Consider the following 18,509-nt stretch of genomic DNA (forward strand, 5'->3'; position numbering starts at 1 on the left):
TCCTCTCTTCCCTTCCCTTCCTCCCTTCCCCCTCCATGCCTCCCTTCCTTTCCTCTCTTCCTTCCCTTCCACCTTCACTCCTCCCTCCCTTCTCCCTTCCTCCCTTCCCTTCCCCCTCCATGCCTCCCTTCCTTTCCTCTCTTCCCTTCCTTCCTCCCTTCCCCCTCCATGCCTCCCTTCCTTTCCTCTCTTCCTTCCCTTCCCCCTTCACTCCTCCCTCCCTCCTCCCTTCCTCCCTTCCCTTCCTCCCTTCCCTTCCCCCTCCATGCCTCCCTTCCTTTCCTCTCTTCCTTCCCTTCCCCCTTCACTCCTCCCTCCCTCCTCCCTCCCTCCCTTCCCTTCCCCCTCCATGCCTCCCTTCCTTTCCTCTCTTCCTTCCCCTTCCCCCTTCACTCCTCCCTCCCTCCTCCCCTTCCTCCCTTCCCTTCCCCCTCCATGCCTCCCTTCCTTTCCTCCTTCCCTTCCTCCCTTCCCTTCCCCCTCCATGCCTCCCTTCCTTTCCTCTCTTCCCTTCCTCCCTTCCCTTCCCCCTCCATGCCTCCCCTTCCTTTCCTCTCTTCCCTTCCTCCCTTCCCTTCCCCCTCCATGCCTCCCTTCCTTTCCTCTCTTCCCTTCCTCCCTTCCCTTCCCCCTCCATGCCTCCCTTCCTTTCCTCTCTTCTTTCCCTTCCCCCTCTCATTCCTCCCTCCTCCTCCCTTCCTCCCTTCCCTTCCCCCTCCATGCCTCCCTTCCTTTCCTCTCTTCCCTTCCTCTCCTCCCTTCCCCCTCCATGCCTCCCTTCCTTTCCTCTCTTCCTTCCCTTCCCCCTTCCACTCCTCCCTCCCTTCCTCCCTTCCTCCCTTCCTTCCCCCTCCATGCCTCCCTTCCTTTCCTCTCTTCCTTCCTTCCCTCCCTTCCCCCTCCATGCCTCCCTTCCTTTCCTCTCTTCCTTCCCTTCCCCCCTTCACTCCTCCCTCCCTCCTCCCTTCCTCCCTTCCCTTCCCCCCTCCATGCCTCTCTTCCTTTCCTCTCTTCCCTTCCTTCCTCCCTTCCCCCTCCATGCCTCCCTTCCTTTCCTCTCTTCCTTCCCTTCCCCCTTCACTCCTCCTCCCTCCCATCCCTCCCTTCCTCTCCTTCCCTTCCCCCCTCCATGCTTCCCTTCCTTTCCTCTCTTCCTTCCCTTCCCCTTCACTCCTCCCTCCCTCCTCCCTTCCTCCCTTCCCTTCCCCCTCCATGCCTCCTTCCTTTCCTCTCTTCCTTCCCTTCCCCCTTCACTCCTCCCTCCTCCTCCCTTCCCTTCCTCCCTTCCCTTCCTCCTTCACTCCTCCCTCTTTCCTCCCTTCCCTTCCCTCCCTCCCCGTCTGGAATGGAGACCTTCAAGGTCCCTCCCCCTTCCCTTGTTTGTTCTCAGCCAGGAGGGGGCGCGCGAGAGGCTGAGCGCCGGCGGCGTCCGTGGCTCTCCCACGAGGGGGCGGGGCGGGGCGGGGGGAGGAGAATCCCCGGGAGAGGGAAGCCCAGACAGAGCTGCGGGGCCGGCGGGGAGAGGGCCATGGAGGCGGCGGGGGGCGCTGGCGACGGGCGCGGCGTTGCTGCTCGGGCTCTACGCGCTCCTTTACTACAACGTCCATGGCGGCCACCTGGTGCCGGAACGCGGTCAGCCTGCTGGGCAAGACGGTGCTCATCACAGGTCAGTTTGTCTTTCTTTCTTTCTTTCTTTCTTTCTTTCTTTCTTTCTTTTCCTCCGTTCCTTTTTCTCTCTCTCTCTCTCTCTCTCTAGTCCAACCCTTGCTCAGGCAGGAAACCTCCACAATTTCAGACCAGTGGCTGTCCACTCTCTTCCTTCTTCAAAAGACAAACTAAATAATTAACTAACTTCTGGAGGCAAAATCTGTCCCACGGTTCTGTCTGTCAGGAAATTTCTCCTGAGTTCTAAGTTGCTTCTCTCCTTGTTTAGTTTCCCCCCATTGCTCCTTGTTCTGCCTTCTGGTGCTTTGGAGAATAGCTTGACCCCAACTCTTCTCTGGGGCAGCAGCCCCTCACAATATTGGAATACTGGTATTGTGCCAGCCTATTCCTTCTCTTTTAGATGTTGGTGCCTGTTGATTGTCACCCGAGGGTGCTTGTAGTAACTGTGAGAGGGATCCTAGAGTCCTAGTGGACGGCCATTTAAATGTGAGCCAGCCATGTGCAGCAGCTGCCAAAAAAGCCAACACAGTTCTAGGCTGCATCAACAGAGGGAGAGAGTCAAGATCGCACGAAGGGTTCATACCACTTGATAAGGGCTTGGTAAGGCCACACCTGGAATACAGCATTCAGTTTGGGTTGCCATGATGCAAAAAATGATGTTGAGACTCTAGAAACTGCCATCCTCCCTGATCCTACATCTTGGCCAAGATGCATACAAATCTAATAAATAATTGTTGTTGTTGTTGTTATTATTATTATTATTATTATTATTATTATTATTATTATTGTGCAGAGAAGAACAACAAAGAGGATTAGGGGATAAATGGAGGCTAAAACACATGAGTATGGAGAGGAGTGGCATACAAATTTAATAAATGAATGAATGAATGAATGAATGAAGAACGGTTGCAGGAACTGGGTTTATGTCTAGTTTGATGGAAAGAAGGACCAGGGGAGACAGGAGAGCAGCCTTCCAACATCTCAGGGGTCACCACAAAGAAGAGTTGGGGGTCAAGCTATTCTCCAAAGCACCTGAGCGCAGAACAAGAAGCAATGGGTGGAAACTAAACAAGGAGAGAAGCAACTTAGAACTAAGGAGAAATTTCCTGACAGTCAGAACTGTTGATCAGTGGAACGGCTTGCGAATGCCTCAACATTGGAAAATTTTAAGCAGATGTTGTATAACCATCTGTCTGAAGTGGTGTAGGGTTTCCTGCCTAAGCAGGGGGTTGGACTAGACTAGAGGACCTCCAGGGCCCTTCCAACTCTGTGGCTGTTGTTGTTGTTGTTATCATTATTTTTATTACACCCTGGAGGGCAAGAGTCCCTTTTCTAAATCCCTGGCTCTGCTTTGGCCACATCAATACTCTCATCCTCCCACCTGGGTTGGAGAGAAGCCAGCAGCTCTTAAGAGAAGAAGCTTAAGAGGGTGCAGAAAAGCCAGTGTGGCCTTTGAAGAAAGTGGAGAGGAGTTCTGCAAATCAGACATTAAATGTTCCCACAGAAGTTGGCTAAGATGCAGGATCAGGGGTGGCGTCACCGGCAGGCAGATTCCAATTAAATTGTTAAAAACAATTCCTGGTGTTAAGAGCAATTGCACCAGGAACAGGAAAGTTTTCGTCTAGCAAGTGATGAAGGCACCGGGGGAGAAACCAAGACGGCTTAGACAGGGCTGGAAAAGAACTAGGAAGCGGTATATAAGTCTAAAAGCTATTGCTCTTCCTTCCTTCCTTCCTTCCTTCCTTCCTTCCTTCCTTCCTTCCTTCCTTCCTTCCTTCTACCTCCCTCCTTCTCATTCCTATCTCCTTCCTTCCTTCCTTCTTTCCTTTGACTCAGCCTTGCACCTTTCTAGGTGGGTCAAATGAGGGCCCAGATTGTTGGGGGCAAAAGAGTCTGAGTCTGTAAACCGCTTAGAGAGGGCTGGAAAAACACTAGGAAGCAGTATATAAGTCTAAATGCTATTGCTATTTCTTTCTTTCCTTCCTTCCTTCCTTCCTTCCCAGGTGGGTCAAATGAGGGCCCAGATTGTTGGGGGCAAGAGGCTGATTCTGTAAACCGCTTAGAGCAGGCTGAGAAAGCACCAGGAAGCGATATATAAGTATAAACGCTATTGCTATTGGTATACCAGATTCCAGATGCCTGAATTCTGACCACGTGACTGTGGAGATGCTATGAGAGTCATAAATGCAAGCACCAGCCATAAGTCATGAGCCACAGTGGTGCAGTGGTTAGAGGGCAGTACTACAGGCTCCATCTGTTGCCTGCAATTTTACAGTTTGAAACTGCAACCACACAAATGCAGTTCCGGCTTCTGGATCCCCCTCAAAGGCTGGGCGATCTCGGTGAATCCTTTCTCTGCCCTTTTCTAGGGGCAAATTCCGGGATCGGGAAGGCCACAGCGGTGGATCTGGCCCGGAGAGGCGCCCGTGTCATTCTGGCATGCCGCGACCAAGCGAGAGGAGAATCGGCCATGCACGACATCAGACGGGTGAGTACCTACTTTGCTGGTACGAGATGAACCTTCCCCGGTAAAATCACTCAGCACAATGAGATATCACAGATTATTTTATTACAGGCATCCACAACGACAAGTCATGGCTATGTTGTGATTCTTCTGTAGTGTAATCTGTCCAGGTAAAAGGAGGTTGAATCATCCCTGGCTCTACATGTTGCTTCTACATGCTGGCTTACCGTATTTTTTGGAGTATAAGCCGCACCTTAGTTTTTGGGGAGGAAAATAAGGAAAAGAACCTGCTTACCAGATATTCATCTGAGTAGAGTCCTTAGTCTAGTTAGCTTCAGCACATTATTTTACCCCCTGGTTAGGACTTTAAAAAAACTTTATTCAGACAGAATAACAATGAAAGAGCTTGCAAACCAGTAAGAGCTGGGAACATTGTTAGCACCTGGTTAACGCTGGAAAGAAACTTATACAGAGCAAGGTAGAATAATGAAAAAAACCTGCAAAGACTTAGGGGCTTGGAAAACACTCTTTGCAGAGAGTAACAATGAAAGAGCCTGCAAGCTGATAAGAGCTGGGAACATTGTTAGCACCTGGCTAGGGCTGGAAAGAAATTTACTCAGAGCAAGTTAGAATAATGAAAAAAAAACCTGTAAAGACTTAGGGCTTGGAAAACATTCTTTGCAGAGAGAAACAGTGAAAGAGCCTGCAAGTTAAGAGCTGGGAAGATTATTAGCACCTAGTTAGGGGCTGAAAAAAAGCTACATTCAGAGTATAAGATGCACCCTAATTATCATCCTCTTTTAGAGAGGAAAAAGGTACGTCTTATACTCTGAAAAATACGGGTACTTAGCGAAGAACAAAGAACCCACTGGAATGCTCTCTCCAATCACCTGGGCCAGAGCCAATAGGAATACAGAAATGTGGTCACATGTAAAACCACATTACCCAGAGTGCAATCCAACTACAATTCCCCTAATGCAATGTCTTAAAGAAAGATGTCTTAATACAAGCTAACTATTTCTGTCTAGGGTGACAGCACACCTGGCGTGCAGGTCTGTCCTCCCCTCTGTATCCAGGTGTTTTCCCAATGGTTTTTATTCATTTATTTAGGGTGTGGCATGTGCAGAGATCATGCAATCCCTTATATGCCACCGGGATAAAACACGCTCCACGTGCAAATGGACATCCGTGTTTAAATAAAGAATCAACATATATGTGCATATGAAATAGGTAGACGAGATAAAACATTGTTACAGTAAAAACTCCCAGAAAAAAGATGAATCTGAAAGCAACATGAGAAAATATTATTTGACTGAAAGAGTAGATCCTTGGAACAAACTTCCAGCAGACGTGGTAGATAAATCCACAGTAACTGAATGTAAACCTGCCTGGGATAAACACATATCCATTGTAAGATAAAATACAGGAAATAGTATAAGGGCAGACTAGATGGACCCTGGGGTCTTTTTCTGCCATCAATCTTCTATGTTTCTATAGTGCCTGGGGAAACTGGTATAAATGGTTAGAACAGAAAAAAATATTTGCAAAACCTAAAAGATGTAAACAAATAATCCCTCAGCACTGAAGATATATAAAATAACCAGGCTACCCCAATAATCGATGGACCCCAAAATCATCCACAACATATACGTGATACGAACTCTGAAGAACCAGCAGAGGATATATCAGCATACTACACCTTCGCGCACACCTGTCCATATACATTATCTCCTTTCCTTTTTAATTCAATGACAATACGTATGGAAAACAAGAAAATGTAGATACTGAAATGCTGATATTAATAAGGAAATATATTGAAAGTAAAAAACTGTAAAAGAAATACAGTTTAACCGTATGAAATATGACAACAGAAGAATTTACTGTAAAAGAAGAGATTTAGAAGTTGAATCTTCTTTTTTCTTTCTTTTTTCCCAATTTTTTTTCTCATTCCTTTTTTCTTGTTTGTTCTGTTTGTATGTCTGTTCATATGTATCTATGTTATGTGAGTACAAGTCTAATCAATGTTCTAATTTAATATTTATATCCAACTTTAAAAAAATTGAAAAAAAAGGAAAACAAGAATTTGCTAACCATGCAAAATACTCTTGAACAGTTCACTCAACCTCTCTTTCTTTCTTTCTTTCTTTCTTTCTTTCTTTCTTTCTTTCTTTCTTTCTTTTTTTCCTTCTTTCCTTCCTTCCTTTCCCTCCTTTCCTTCCTTCCTTTCTTTCTTTCCTTTCTTTCTTTCCTTTTCTGTTTCTATCTACCCAACTGAGTTATAATGTAATTCATTGAATTGTATCTTTGTAAATATGCTGTCAACTTTGTATGTTTTGATTGTTCAAATAAAGTCTATTTCTAAAAGCTCCATTTTTGCTATCAGAACACCACCCCCTCCCGTCCAGCCAGAAACCCAATACAGTAGTACCTCTAGATACGAGCTACTCCACATGCAAGTATTCCAAGTTACGAGCCATGAGGGGAGAGAAATTTCTGTTCCAGACCTGAGCTCAAATTCGGGATACGAGCCAAGCGTCCACTAGATGGCGCAAGAATCCTTGCTTCTGGTTATCTCGGAGGGGAAAAACAAAGTCTAAAGCCATTTGTTCCAGATACGAGTTGTTCGACATACAAGCTCCCTTCTGGAATGAATTAAACTCGTATCTAGAGGTACTACTGTACTGGTTATAAGGTGAGGATTGTCTGATTATTTTATGATGCACCACCCAGAGAGAGATTGCCGAGAGATGAGCAGTCCTACGCAGAAGGTGAGTAAACCGGGATCTGGCTTGGAAGCCGTACTCGATCCCGAGGTTCAGGATTCCTCCCTTTCTTTTCCCAGGAAAGTGGGAACTCGGAGGTGATCCTGATGATCCTGGATCTGGCCAGCCTGAACTCCGTGCGATCTTTTGCGCAGAACTTCTTAGAATCGGAGCCCCGTCTGGACATCCTCATCAACAACGCAGGTGGGGGCAGAGCAGACCCCTCCCCTCAGGGATTCCAGAGGGGGAAGGAAGAGGGATTTTTTTTGGGGTGGTGGTGGTGGTCTGGGGAACAAATATTGTTGATAGCAATATATGCACCCAAAACAACAACAACAACAAAATTCTACTCCAAATTAAATAAAATAGTAACAGAAATGGAATGGGAGAACATATGTACCGTAGGGAATTTTAATGCTATAGTGAATATTAAAATAGATTTATTTATTTATTTATTTATTTACCAATTAATTAACTAATTAATTAATTAATTAATTAGTTACATTTGTATGCCGCCCCTCTCCGTAGACTCGGGGCGGCTCACAGCAGTGATAGAAACAATGTACAATACAAATCCAATAATACGAAGTTAAAAACCCATAATTTAAAAAACATGCACACAACACACCATACATAAATTACATAGGCCTGGGGAAGATATTTCAATTCCCCCATGCCTGACGGCAGAGGTGGGTTTTGAGGAGTTTGAGAAAGGCAAGGAGGGTGGGGGCAATTCTGATCTCTGGGGGGAGTTGGTTCCAGAGGCCGGGGCCGCCACAGAGAAGGCTCTTCCCCTGGGTCCCGCCAGACAACATTGTTTCGTCGACGGGACCCAGAGAAGGCCAACTCTGTGGGACCTAACCGGTCGCTGGGATTCGTGCGGCAGAAGGCGGTCCCGGAGATATTCTGGTCCGATGCCATGAGTTATAAGTGCACAAACAATAAAAAAGTTAGAAGACCACTACCAACTCCCCTTTTTAAAAATACGGCCCAAGAAACTGAAATAGTAGACACATGGAGGAAATTAAATCCAAACAAAAAGCAATACACGTTTTACTCCTACCCCCATGAGTCGTGGTCACATATTGACAGGGCATGGATGAATATAGAATTATTTATGAATATTGCATCAATTGGCATTTTTTCCAACCAATGGGCGGACCGTAACACAGTAGCTGTAAAATGGAAAGGTAAAAGAAAATAAAAGGACACAAGGGTCATTTAATTCACCTATCTTAAAAGAAAAAGAATACTGTGAGAAAAAATATTTTTAAAAATAAGCCTTTTTTTTTAGACAAACTATCATAGAATAATACAGAGCTCATTATATCAGTCTAAGAGTCAATAACAAATGAATGGGTAGAGAGAGCAGAGAGAGTGAGAATCATGTTCTTTATCGCCCTCTTATGGTAACTTGCAATACCACAGCCAATCGGAACTTAGTAATACATTTAAAGCTATCTTACCTTGATACATACAAACATACATAGTTGGCTTGTTTATATATTGGCAACCTAAATGTTTGGACAGAGTCCTAACAGTGGCCAAAAAGGGGAGCTACTGGAACTTTGGAACTGGGTCGTAATCTGTTCTGCCGGTGTGTTTCAACTGCCCATAATTACAGGGTAATTAATCCAAGAAGACACACACCACACGATAAAAGGAAAACCCAAAAGTTTTTATAAACAGAAAAACAGAAAAAGCTCCCTTTTTAAATGTCAAAGGGATTTTCTGGTACACACAAGGCACAGGTTAAATGCAATCCAATTTCTCACCCAATAACTGGGAAATTGAGTCCAATTCTAAAGTCCAGAGAGTCCACACACAATCTTGAACAGCACACAAACCACGATCTTGATGAAACAATGAATCAGATAAACTGCCACAAGGCTAAACCAGCAAACTGTTCTTTTTATCTGTAGCATTAATTACAGCAGCCCCACCCAACCACAGGTGGCCTCATTTATCTCCTGTAATAATCCTTCAGTTGTTGTCTCCTATGGATCACTCTACGCATGCGTGGCTGTGTCATTAATTCTTGTTCAGAATCCAGGGATGATACAGATGATTGATCTCCTCCTGGGCTGTCTGCCAAACTCCCCTCTTCCCTGTCACTCACGCTTCCTTGGTCAGAGGAGGCTTCGTCGGCAGATTCCATCGGGAGCAAAACAGGCCTGCAGCATGTGGATGTCTCCCCCACGTCCACCTGCACATTCCTTGGGGCAGGAGCTGGGCCAGAGCCAACCACAACAGAATCACAAATCCGTCCTAAGTCAAGAACTACATGTAATCTTATTATTTTTCTGGCAGGAGTGTGTCAGGCTGGACGAACTGTTGATGGCTTTGACCAGTGCTTCCAGGTCAACCACTTGGGCCACTTCCTGCTGACCCACCTGCTCCTGGACCGGCTGAAGCGCTGCACCCCGAGCCGGGTTATAATTCTGTCCTCCAGGGTGCATGCCTATGGGGAGATGGACTTTCGGACCGTCCACAAGCCAGCGGAAGGATGGTGGAAGACTCTACGTTCTTATTGCAACAGCAAACTAGCCAACCTTCTCCACGCCAGAGAGTTTTCCAACCGTCTGGAAGGAACCAATGTCACCTGCTACGCGGTTCATCCAGGTGAGTGGAAGTCCGGCTGCAAGGCGCCCCAGATGGAATCTCGACCCCCAGGCATTTCTCCCCCATTGGGGGTGGGGGGGGGTGTCCCTCGACCCCCTCTGCAGATCCACCCCGGGCGTTTCCTCCATTGAGCTCAGCTGAGGAGGGAGATGTCCCCCATCTCCCCAGGTTCAGAGTCCTAGAATCTTAGAGAGGGGGAAGGGTCCTTGGAGGTCTTCTAGTCCAACCCTCTGCTTAAAGCAGGGATGAGTCTCTTGCTCTTCTTTGTCCTCTCCGTTCTTCCTTGCTCCTCCCTTTGCTGTTATTGCTGCTGCTCCTTTTATTCTTCCTCCCCTCCCCTCCCCCACCCCACTACTCCTACTCCTGCTACTCTCCCTCCTCCTCCTCATCTCCACAAACCCTTTCCTGTTTAGCATTGTGACCCAGCTGGGTAGTAAAACATCTGCAAGAAAAAACAAGGAAGCTCAGAGAGCATCAAGAACCCTACAGTCTTCTTCCTCCTCCTCCTCCTCCTCCTCCTCCTCCTCTTCCCCCTCTTCACAAATCTCACTCCCTTCTAGCTCTGATGACAAATCCCAGCGACCAGTTAGGTCCCACACAGTGGGTCTTCTCCAGGTCCCATCAACCAAACAATGTCGCTTGGTGGGACCCAGGGGAAGAGCCTTCTCTGTGGCGGCCCCGCCCCTCTGCAACCAACTCCCCCCAGAGATTAGAATTGCCCCCACCCTCCTTGCCTTTCGTAAGCTGCTTAAAACCCACCTCTGCCGCCAGGCATGGGGGAATTGAGATACATTTTCCCCCTAGGCCTTTAAAGTTTTATGCATGGTCTGTCTGTATGTATGATTGGTTTTTATATAATGGGTTTTTAACTGTTTTTAGTATTGGATTATTGTTATACGCTGTTTTATTACTGCTGTTAGCCGCCCCGAGTCTGCGGAGAGGGGCGACATACAAATCCAATAAATAAATAAAATAAATAAATAAATAAGATAGCTGGGTGGTGAAACTTCAACCCTGAGCTACAAATTGTCAAGGTCCCAGGTAACATCCAGATTAAATCAGAGTCCAAGTCCAAGTGCTCCTCGAAGCTCCAATTTATTTCCAGAGCCAGCCTGGATCTGAGCTTCCCACCCAGTTTAAAGGTCCCATCCCTTGTCCCCCCCTACCTACAAACTTGTCACATTGCCCACTCAGATTGTGCCAGCGTGACCAGTCCTCCCTTCGCTTCTGCCCAGGTGGGTGGGCATAGGATGACCTTGAACTTCTCAAAAAAATGCTTTGTGGCTACATTATGAAAATCCCCCCTCCCAAGTTTCCATCGACATCAGGCCTTCTACAGATAGTGTGACAAACCATTAATTTATCACCAAATTCAGCACCAGCTTGACACACACACACACACACAAACTCACAAATACGCACTATTTTAACCAACTCAGGGAACAGACAGAAGATTGATATGTAACATTATCTATTTAAATCTTAGCCATTCAATAATAATGGATTTAGAATGGAATAGAATATAGAATATAGAATATAGAATAGAATTAGACTAGGATAGGATAGGATAGAATTCTTTATTGGCCAATTGGACACACAAGAAATTTGTGTTTGGTGCAGATGTTCTCAGTGTACATAAAAGAAAATAGACATTTCTCAAGAATCATGAGGTCCAGATGTGCAATGCAGCATGCAGATGTATACACACCCACACAAACTCCCTTTGCACCATTGCCCGCTCACTTCAGTGTTGGATCTTCGCAAAATATTTATTTCTTTTATAATAATAATAATAATAATAATAATAATAATAATAATAATAACAACAACAACAACAACAACAACAACAACAGAGTTGAAAGGGACCTTAGAGGTCTTCTGGTCCAACCTCCTGCTTAGGCAGGAAACACTACACTAATGGTTATCCAACATCTGCTTAAAAACTTCCCGTGTTGGGGCATTCATAACTTCTGGAGGCAAGCTGTTCCACTGATTAACTGTTTTAACTGTCAGGAAATTTCTCCTTGGGTCTAGGTTGCTTCTCTCCTTGTTTAGTTTCCACCCATTGCTTCTTGTTCTGCCCTCAGATGCTTTGGAGAATAGCTTGACCCTCAAATCTTCGTTGTGGCAACCCCTGAGATGCTGGAAGACTGCTCTCCTGTCTCCCCTGGTCCTTCTTTTCATTCAACTAGCCAGGCCCAGTTCCTGCAACCGTTCTTTGTGTGTTTCAGCCTCCGTTTATCCCCTAATCTTCTTTGTGGCTCTTCTCTGCACTTTTTCTATTTTTATGTCTATTTTTATTTATTTCATTTCATTTCATTTATTTTATATTTTATTTTATATTTTATTTTATATTTTATTTTATTTATTTTATTTATTTTATTTATTTTATTTATTTTAGTATTTTATTTTATTTTATTTTATTTTATATATGCATTCATTCATTCATTCATTCATTCATTCAGATTTCTCTGCAACCCTTCTCAACTGACTCAAGTTCCAAGGCTGCCAAAAGGGCAACGGGGGTTGTACGAAGGGTTCATTCAGGATCTCCTCCTCTTCCTCCTCCTCTTCCATTGGGCTCACCCTAGAACAGCACGGGGGCCACAGGTGGCATGCGGAGCCATATCTGCTGGCATGCAAGCCATTGCCATAGCTCAGCTCCAGCTGCATGTGTGTGCTGGCCAGCTGATTTTTGGCTTGCACAGAGGCTCTGGGAGGGCGTTTTTGGCTTCCAGAGAGCCTCCAGAGGGGTGGGGGGTGTTTTTGCCTTTGGAGCCTGGGGAGGGCGAAACACAAGCCTTCTGGGCCCACCAGAAGTTGGGAAACAGGCCACTTCCGGCCTCCATGGGGCCTCCGTGGGGGTGGGGAAGCATTGAATTATGGGTGGGGGCATCCTCATATGCGTGATAACATGCATGCACGCTCTTTCGGAGGAAAGAAAGGGTTGCCCTCGCTGCCCTAGAAGGTGCTTCCTTTCATCCGAGCCTGTTCTCACAACCAATTGCCTTTTGCTTCCAGGATCTGTGAAAACCGAGCTTGGCCGCTCTTTTCCACAATGGGCATCTCAGGTGTTTGGATTCACGAATGCGTTCAGACGAGATTGCAACGCAGGCGCCCAGACCTCCATCTTCTGCGCCACGGAGGAGGGCATCGAGAGGCTGAGCGGGCAGTATTTTGTGGACTGCCGGCCGAAAGTGCCTTGGTCACAAGCCCGTGATGACCAGGTGGCCAAGAAGCTCTGGGAATTCAGCGAGATGCTGCTGGGACTGACCACTTAATCCAGGAAGGGACAGACACAGAGTTTGGGTTAACCGAAAGCTGGCATCCAATTGGCATCTGGGAGATGAAACTGCCGGGAATCTGGAAACTCCCCAGAGGTTGTGATGTGGCTGAGACAAATGTTGAATTTATGATGGTTTTTTTAAAACCTGGAAAGTATTAGAAAACATAGAAGATTGACAGCAGAAAAGGTCCTCCTGGTCCATCTAGTCTGCCCTTTTACTATTTCCTGTATTTTATCTTAGGATGGATCTATGTTGATCCCAGGCATGTTTACATTCAGTTCCTGCGGATTTACCAACCACGTCTGCTGGAAGTTTGTTCCAAGCATCTACTACTCTTTCAGTGAAATAATATTTTCTCATGTTGCCTCTGATCTTTCCCCCAACTAACTTCAGATTGTGTCCCCTTGTTCTTGTGTTCACTTTCCTATTAAAAACACTTCCCTCCTGGACCTTATTTTAACTGTTTAACATATTTAAATGTTTTGATCATGTCCCCACTTTTCCTTCTGTCCTCCAGACTCTACAGATGGAGTTCATGAAGTCTTTCCTGATCACCTAACAGAAATAAAGATTCCCTTCACCAGGGAAGATTCAATTTCGTATCCTTCATTTGCTTCGTCTCTGGGTTACGTTGTTCATTATAAAGTGATTGAATTTTATTTCTTACATTTGCATCGCTTGCTGATATTGTTAATATATAATTTTTAACCTTGTCCCACCGCCTCATTGTTGCTGCTAATTTCTCTTCATTGTAATTATGTAATCTAATTTCCTGATAAGTTTTATGCTTAAGACCTTCCACCATTCTTGTAGCATGTCTTTGGACCCCTTCAATTTGATCCATCTCTTTTTGTAGGTGAGGTCTCCAGAACTGGACACAGTATTATTCCAAATGGGGTCTCACCAGCGCTCTATATAAGGGGATCACAATCTCCCTCTTCCTGCTTGTTATACCTCTAGCTATGCAGCCAAGCATCCTACTTGCTTTCCCTACCACCTGACCGCACTGTTCACCCATTTTGAGACTGTCAGAAATCACTACCCCTAAATCCTTCTCCTCTGGAGTTTTTGCTAACACAGAACTACCAATACAATACTCAATTGTATACAATACGCAATACTCAGTATTGTGGAGTTGGTTGTGGACAGTTGCGTGGGGTTGACCATACAGAATCTTTTAAAATAAAGAAATAAATAAAGACTCCATCAAGTTGTTGGTTTTCCATTTCCTCCATCAAGGCAAGAAGAGGGGGCGGGGTTTGCCACCAGGGGGAGGAGTCTGGCCAGTGAAAGGCTACCAAAATTTTTACTACCACACTGTGGGCGTGGCTTATGCAGTATGCGCTGCCTTTTCTTTTAACACCTTTCAGTGCAAGTTGGGTGCTCTGGCGTGAAGAGGAGGAACAGCTGGGTCCTGTTGCTGACACTTGGATCGCAGGAGGCAGAGGAGAGGAGAGCAGGGGAAATCTATGGGCTGGTCCTCGGGATGGAAGAGCCACGGCCGCTAGCAAAGCCCCACCTGAGCTCTGGGGATCAAAGGCAGGGGATGGGCAGCGAACAATTCATCTCCAAGATGGACAGACGTCTCATCCTGCGGTGAGAAAGAGAGAAACTTTTTTGCTGGTAGGGTCGGTACTCCTAGTAAAGGAAACTTTGCGTTCACTTCAGAGGGTTTGTGGTGCTTGGGCAGCTGTGTCAGAACACAACTAGGTAACATGATCAGGGTTAGAAGGGAACAGGGTTTGCTCTCTGTTTACCTACAGTGTTTGTTAGAGTGGGGCTTAATTCTCGCCTTGACTAGGCTGCGGTTTACTGTGAAGCCATTGGGGAACCACTTGTAGATAAACAGAGAGAAAATAGCATTCCTTGGAGCATTACTCCTCTTCTTCCTTCCTCCTCCTCTTCCTCCTTTCTCCTGTTACTCTTCTTTCTCCTCCTCTTTCTCCTCCCTCTTTCTCCCCCTCTTCCTCCTCTTTCCCCTCCTTCTTTCTCCTCCTCCTCCCTCCTCCTCCTCCTCTTTCCTCTTCCTCCTTCTCTTCCTCCTTCTCTTTCTCCTTCTCTTTCTCCTCTTCCTCCTCTTTCTCCTCCTCCTCTTCCTCCTCCTCTTCCTCCTTCTTTCTCCTCCTCTTCCTCCTCCTCTTTTTCCTCCTCCTCCTTCTCTTTCTCCTCCTCTTCCTCCTTCTTTCTCCTCCTCTTCTTCCTTTCTCCTCTTCCTCCTCCTCTTTTTCCTCCTCCTCCTTCTCTTTCTCTTCCTCTTTCTCCTCCTCCTCTTCCTTTCTCCTCTTTGTCCTCCTCCTCCTCCTTTTTCCTCTTCCTCCTTCTCTTTCTCCTCCTCTTCCTCCTCTTCTTCCTCCTTCTTTCTCCTCCTCTTCCTCCTTCTTTCTCCTCCTCCTCTTTCTCCGCTTCCTCCTCTTCTCCTCCTCTTCCTACTCCTCTTTCTCCTCCTCTTCCTCCTTCTCTTTTTCCTCCTTTCTCCTCCTATTTCTCCTCCTCTTTTTCCTCCTCTTTTCCTCCTCTTCCTCCTTCTCTTCCTCGTCCTCTTTCTCCTCCACTTCCTCCTCCTCCTCTTTCTCCTCCTCCACTTCCTCCTCTTCTTTCTCCTCCCTCCTCCTGAGCCACAATTATTGTAGTACCTGGATATTATCCAACAACAATTGGGGGGCTCTTTGCAAAAAACAGGTGTCTGGAAGGCAGCTGCCTACTTTATTGCACAGGTTGTCCTCAACTTACGACCACGACTGAGCCCAACTTTTCTGTTGCTAAGTCAGACAGCTGCTCAGTGAGCTTGGCTCCATTTTATGACCGGGTCTTTAAGTGAATCTGGCTTCCCCCTTCATTTTGCTTGTGCAACGTTTGCAAAAGGGGATCAACGTGAACCTGGGACACTGCGACCTTCAAAAGTGGGAGGTGCCAAGCGGATGAATTTTGATCGTGTGAGTGTGGAATGCTGCAAGAGTCATGAGAAACATGGTTATAAGTCAGGTTTTCTCAGTGTCTCAGTAACTTCAGACAAACAATAACAAACGGTTGTTAAAGTCAAGGATTACTTGTCCTGTGCTTTGAGCTACAGAGTCCTTCTTTGGAGAACGAGGAGAGGCAATTTTTCTCTGTCTTTTTCTCTTTCCTAACTGGCCGACCTGGTCAAATTCTAGGCCAGTGTTTCTTGCAATGAAGTGACACACACACACACACGTGTTGCTCTGCTTTGTTTTCCAAGGCGTGAAAAAGCAACAAAGTCCAGAAAACAGAGGATTCCTGACGAAACCCAATCAGATATTTTTCCACAACGGCCAAATCCACATGCTGTTATTTATCATGCGTAGAAGAGACCAAGTAAGAACATATTACAGGAGATAAGAGCGGCCACCTGTGTTTGGGTGGGGCTCCAGTAATTATAGCAGCAGCCCTAATTACTGGAGCCCCACTCAAACACAGGTGGCCGCTCTTATCTCCTGTAATATGTTCTTACTTGGTCTCTTCTACGCATGATTCTGTGCTTGCATGGGTCCAAAATATCATCATCTGAAGCAATAGAAGATAAGGAAGATTGACTGCCTTGGCTATGTGCCAAGCCCTCCTCTGCTGAGTCACTCCCACCTTCTTCTTCGTCCGAGGAAACTAAACTCTGATCTGATTCTGTCGTCAATAACACAGGCCTGTGACATGTTGAAGTTTCCCCTGCATCCACCTCCACATTCCCTGGGGCAGGAGCTGGGCCAGAGCCAACCACAACAGATGTGTTGCTTGATTATCTTTTCCTAGATAATAACAACAACAGAGTTGGAAGGGACCTTGGAGGTCTTCTAGTCCAACCCCTGCTTAGGCAGGAAACCCTACACTACTTCAGACAGGTGGTTCTCCCACATCTTCTTTAAAACTTCCAGTGTTGGAGCATTCACAACTTCTGGAGGCAAGGAGTTCCACTGGCCAGCCGTTCGGACGGTCAGGAAATTTCTGGTTAGTTCTAAGTTACTTATTTCATTTATTTATTTGTTTGTTTGTTTTGTCCAATACAATCAGGTAGAATGTATTAAAGGGGGAATAGAGGAGAAAATCAAGTAGTGAAATATAACTATGAGAGAATAGCAGAAAAAGATATATAAAAGAGAAGATATAGGAGATATAGGAGAGACAATAGGGCAGGGGACGGAAGGCACTCTGGTGCACTTATGTACACCCCTTTCTCCTTGGTTTAGTGTCCACCCATTGCTTCTTGTTCTACCCTCTGGTGCTTTGGAGAATAGGTTGACTCCCTCTTCTTTGTGGCAACCACTGAGATATTGGACCACTGCTATCCTGTCTCCCCTGGTCCTTCTTTCCATTAAACTATCCATGCCCAGTTCCTGCAACTGTTCTTCCTATGTTTTATCCTCCATTTATCCCCTGATCCTCTTTGTTGCTCTTCTCTGCACTCTTTCTAGAGTCTCAACATCCTTTTTGCATTGTGGTGACCAAAACTGAATGCGGGATTCCAAGTGAGGCCTTATAAAGTGGTATTAATTCTTCACGTGAACTTGACTCTCTCCCTCTGTTGATGCAGCCTAGAACTGTGTGGGCTTTTTGGATCTTCCCAGGTTTTCACACCAGGCTGATTGGCTTGTAATTTCTTGGCTCTGTTTCCCAAAAAGCCTAGTCAATGGGAGTGGCACACTGGGTTGACTCAATGGCGATGGGTGACATGAGAGCAGCCTTCCAACATCTCAGGGGTTGCCACAAAGAAGAGGGAGTCAAGCTATTCTCCAAAGCCCCTGAGGGCAGGACAAGAAGCAATGGGTGGAAACTAAACTAAACAAGGAGAGAAGCAGGCGGGAACCAAGGCTACAGGGAGGCTGCGGAGAGGGGCGGCATATAAATCCAATAAATCTAATCTAATCTAATCTTTAAAAGCTTGAAAAGTTTGTATTGCTAACAACCAAGAGAATAAAAGGTGCCGAAATGTTCCTGTGACTCGTTCCTTCTTTCGCACCCAAATCCAACAGGTTTAATTCCTAGTTCTGGAAGGGACCTCAAAGGTCATCTGTCCAACCCTGCCAACCCATCTAGCACTGATGACATAACCTAGTAAGGTAGAAACATAGAAACATAGAAGTCTGACGGCAGAAAAAGACCTCCTGGTCCATCTAGTCTGCCCTTATACTATTTTCTGTATTTTATCTTAGGATGGATATATGTTTATCCCAGGCATGTTTAAATTCAGTGACTGTGGATTTATCTACCACGTCTGCTGGAAGTTTGTTCCAAGGATCTACTACTCTTTCAGTGAAATAATATTTTCTCATGTTGCTTTTGATCTTTCCCCCAACTAACTTCAGATTGTGTCCCCTTGTTCTTGTGTTCACTTTCCTATTAAAAACACTTCCCTCCTGGACCTTATTTAACCCTTTAACATATTTAAATGTTTCGATCATGTCCCTCCTTTTCCTTCTGTCCTCCAGACTCTACAGATTGAGTCCATGAAGTCTTTCCTGATACGTTTTATGCTTAAGACCTTCCACCATTCTCGTAGCCCGTCTTTGGACCCGTTCAATTTGATCAATATCTTTTTGTAGGTGAGGTCTCCAGAACTGAACACAGTATTCCATATAAACTACTATCCTATATTTGATTGACAAACAAACAAATAATTAAATAAAAACATTTAGATTCTGTTCCTATGGACTTACCCACCACGTCTGCTGGAAGTTTGTTCCAAGCATCTACTATTCTTTC

The 18,509-nt window shown here is 45.7% G+C and overlaps 1 protein-coding gene across 2 annotated transcripts; it reads left to right on the forward strand.

The window, feature by feature from the left end:
* The first annotated feature begins 1,469 nt into the window (after positions 1-1,469).
* On the forward strand, positions 1,470-14,006 carry LOC139155963 (dehydrogenase/reductase SDR family member 13-like). Of its 2 annotated transcripts, XR_011557137.1 has the most exons (6): positions 1,470-1,666; positions 4,035-4,153; positions 6,972-7,095; positions 9,202-9,513; positions 12,535-13,445; positions 13,657-14,006. XR_011557137.1 is itself a non-coding variant. In XM_070731350.1 (5 exons), the coding sequence occupies exons 1-5, from the start codon at positions 1,606-1,608 to the stop codon at positions 12,792-12,794; spliced, it is 876 nt and encodes a 291-aa protein (XP_070587451.1). In that variant the 5' UTR covers positions 1,470-1,605; the 3' UTR covers positions 12,795-14,006. The 2 variants fall into 2 exon arrangements, 1 of the variants encoding a protein (XP_070587451.1); XM_070731350.1 differs by having other exon boundaries at positions 12,535-14,006.
* Positions 14,007-18,509: the final 4,503 nt, after the last annotated feature.

This window comes from Erythrolamprus reginae, unplaced genomic scaffold (assembly GCF_031021105.1).
Source record: "Erythrolamprus reginae isolate rEryReg1 unplaced genomic scaffold, rEryReg1.hap1 scaffold_163, whole genome shotgun sequence".
NCBI lineage: Eukaryota > Metazoa > Chordata > Lepidosauria > Squamata > Dipsadidae > Erythrolamprus > Erythrolamprus reginae.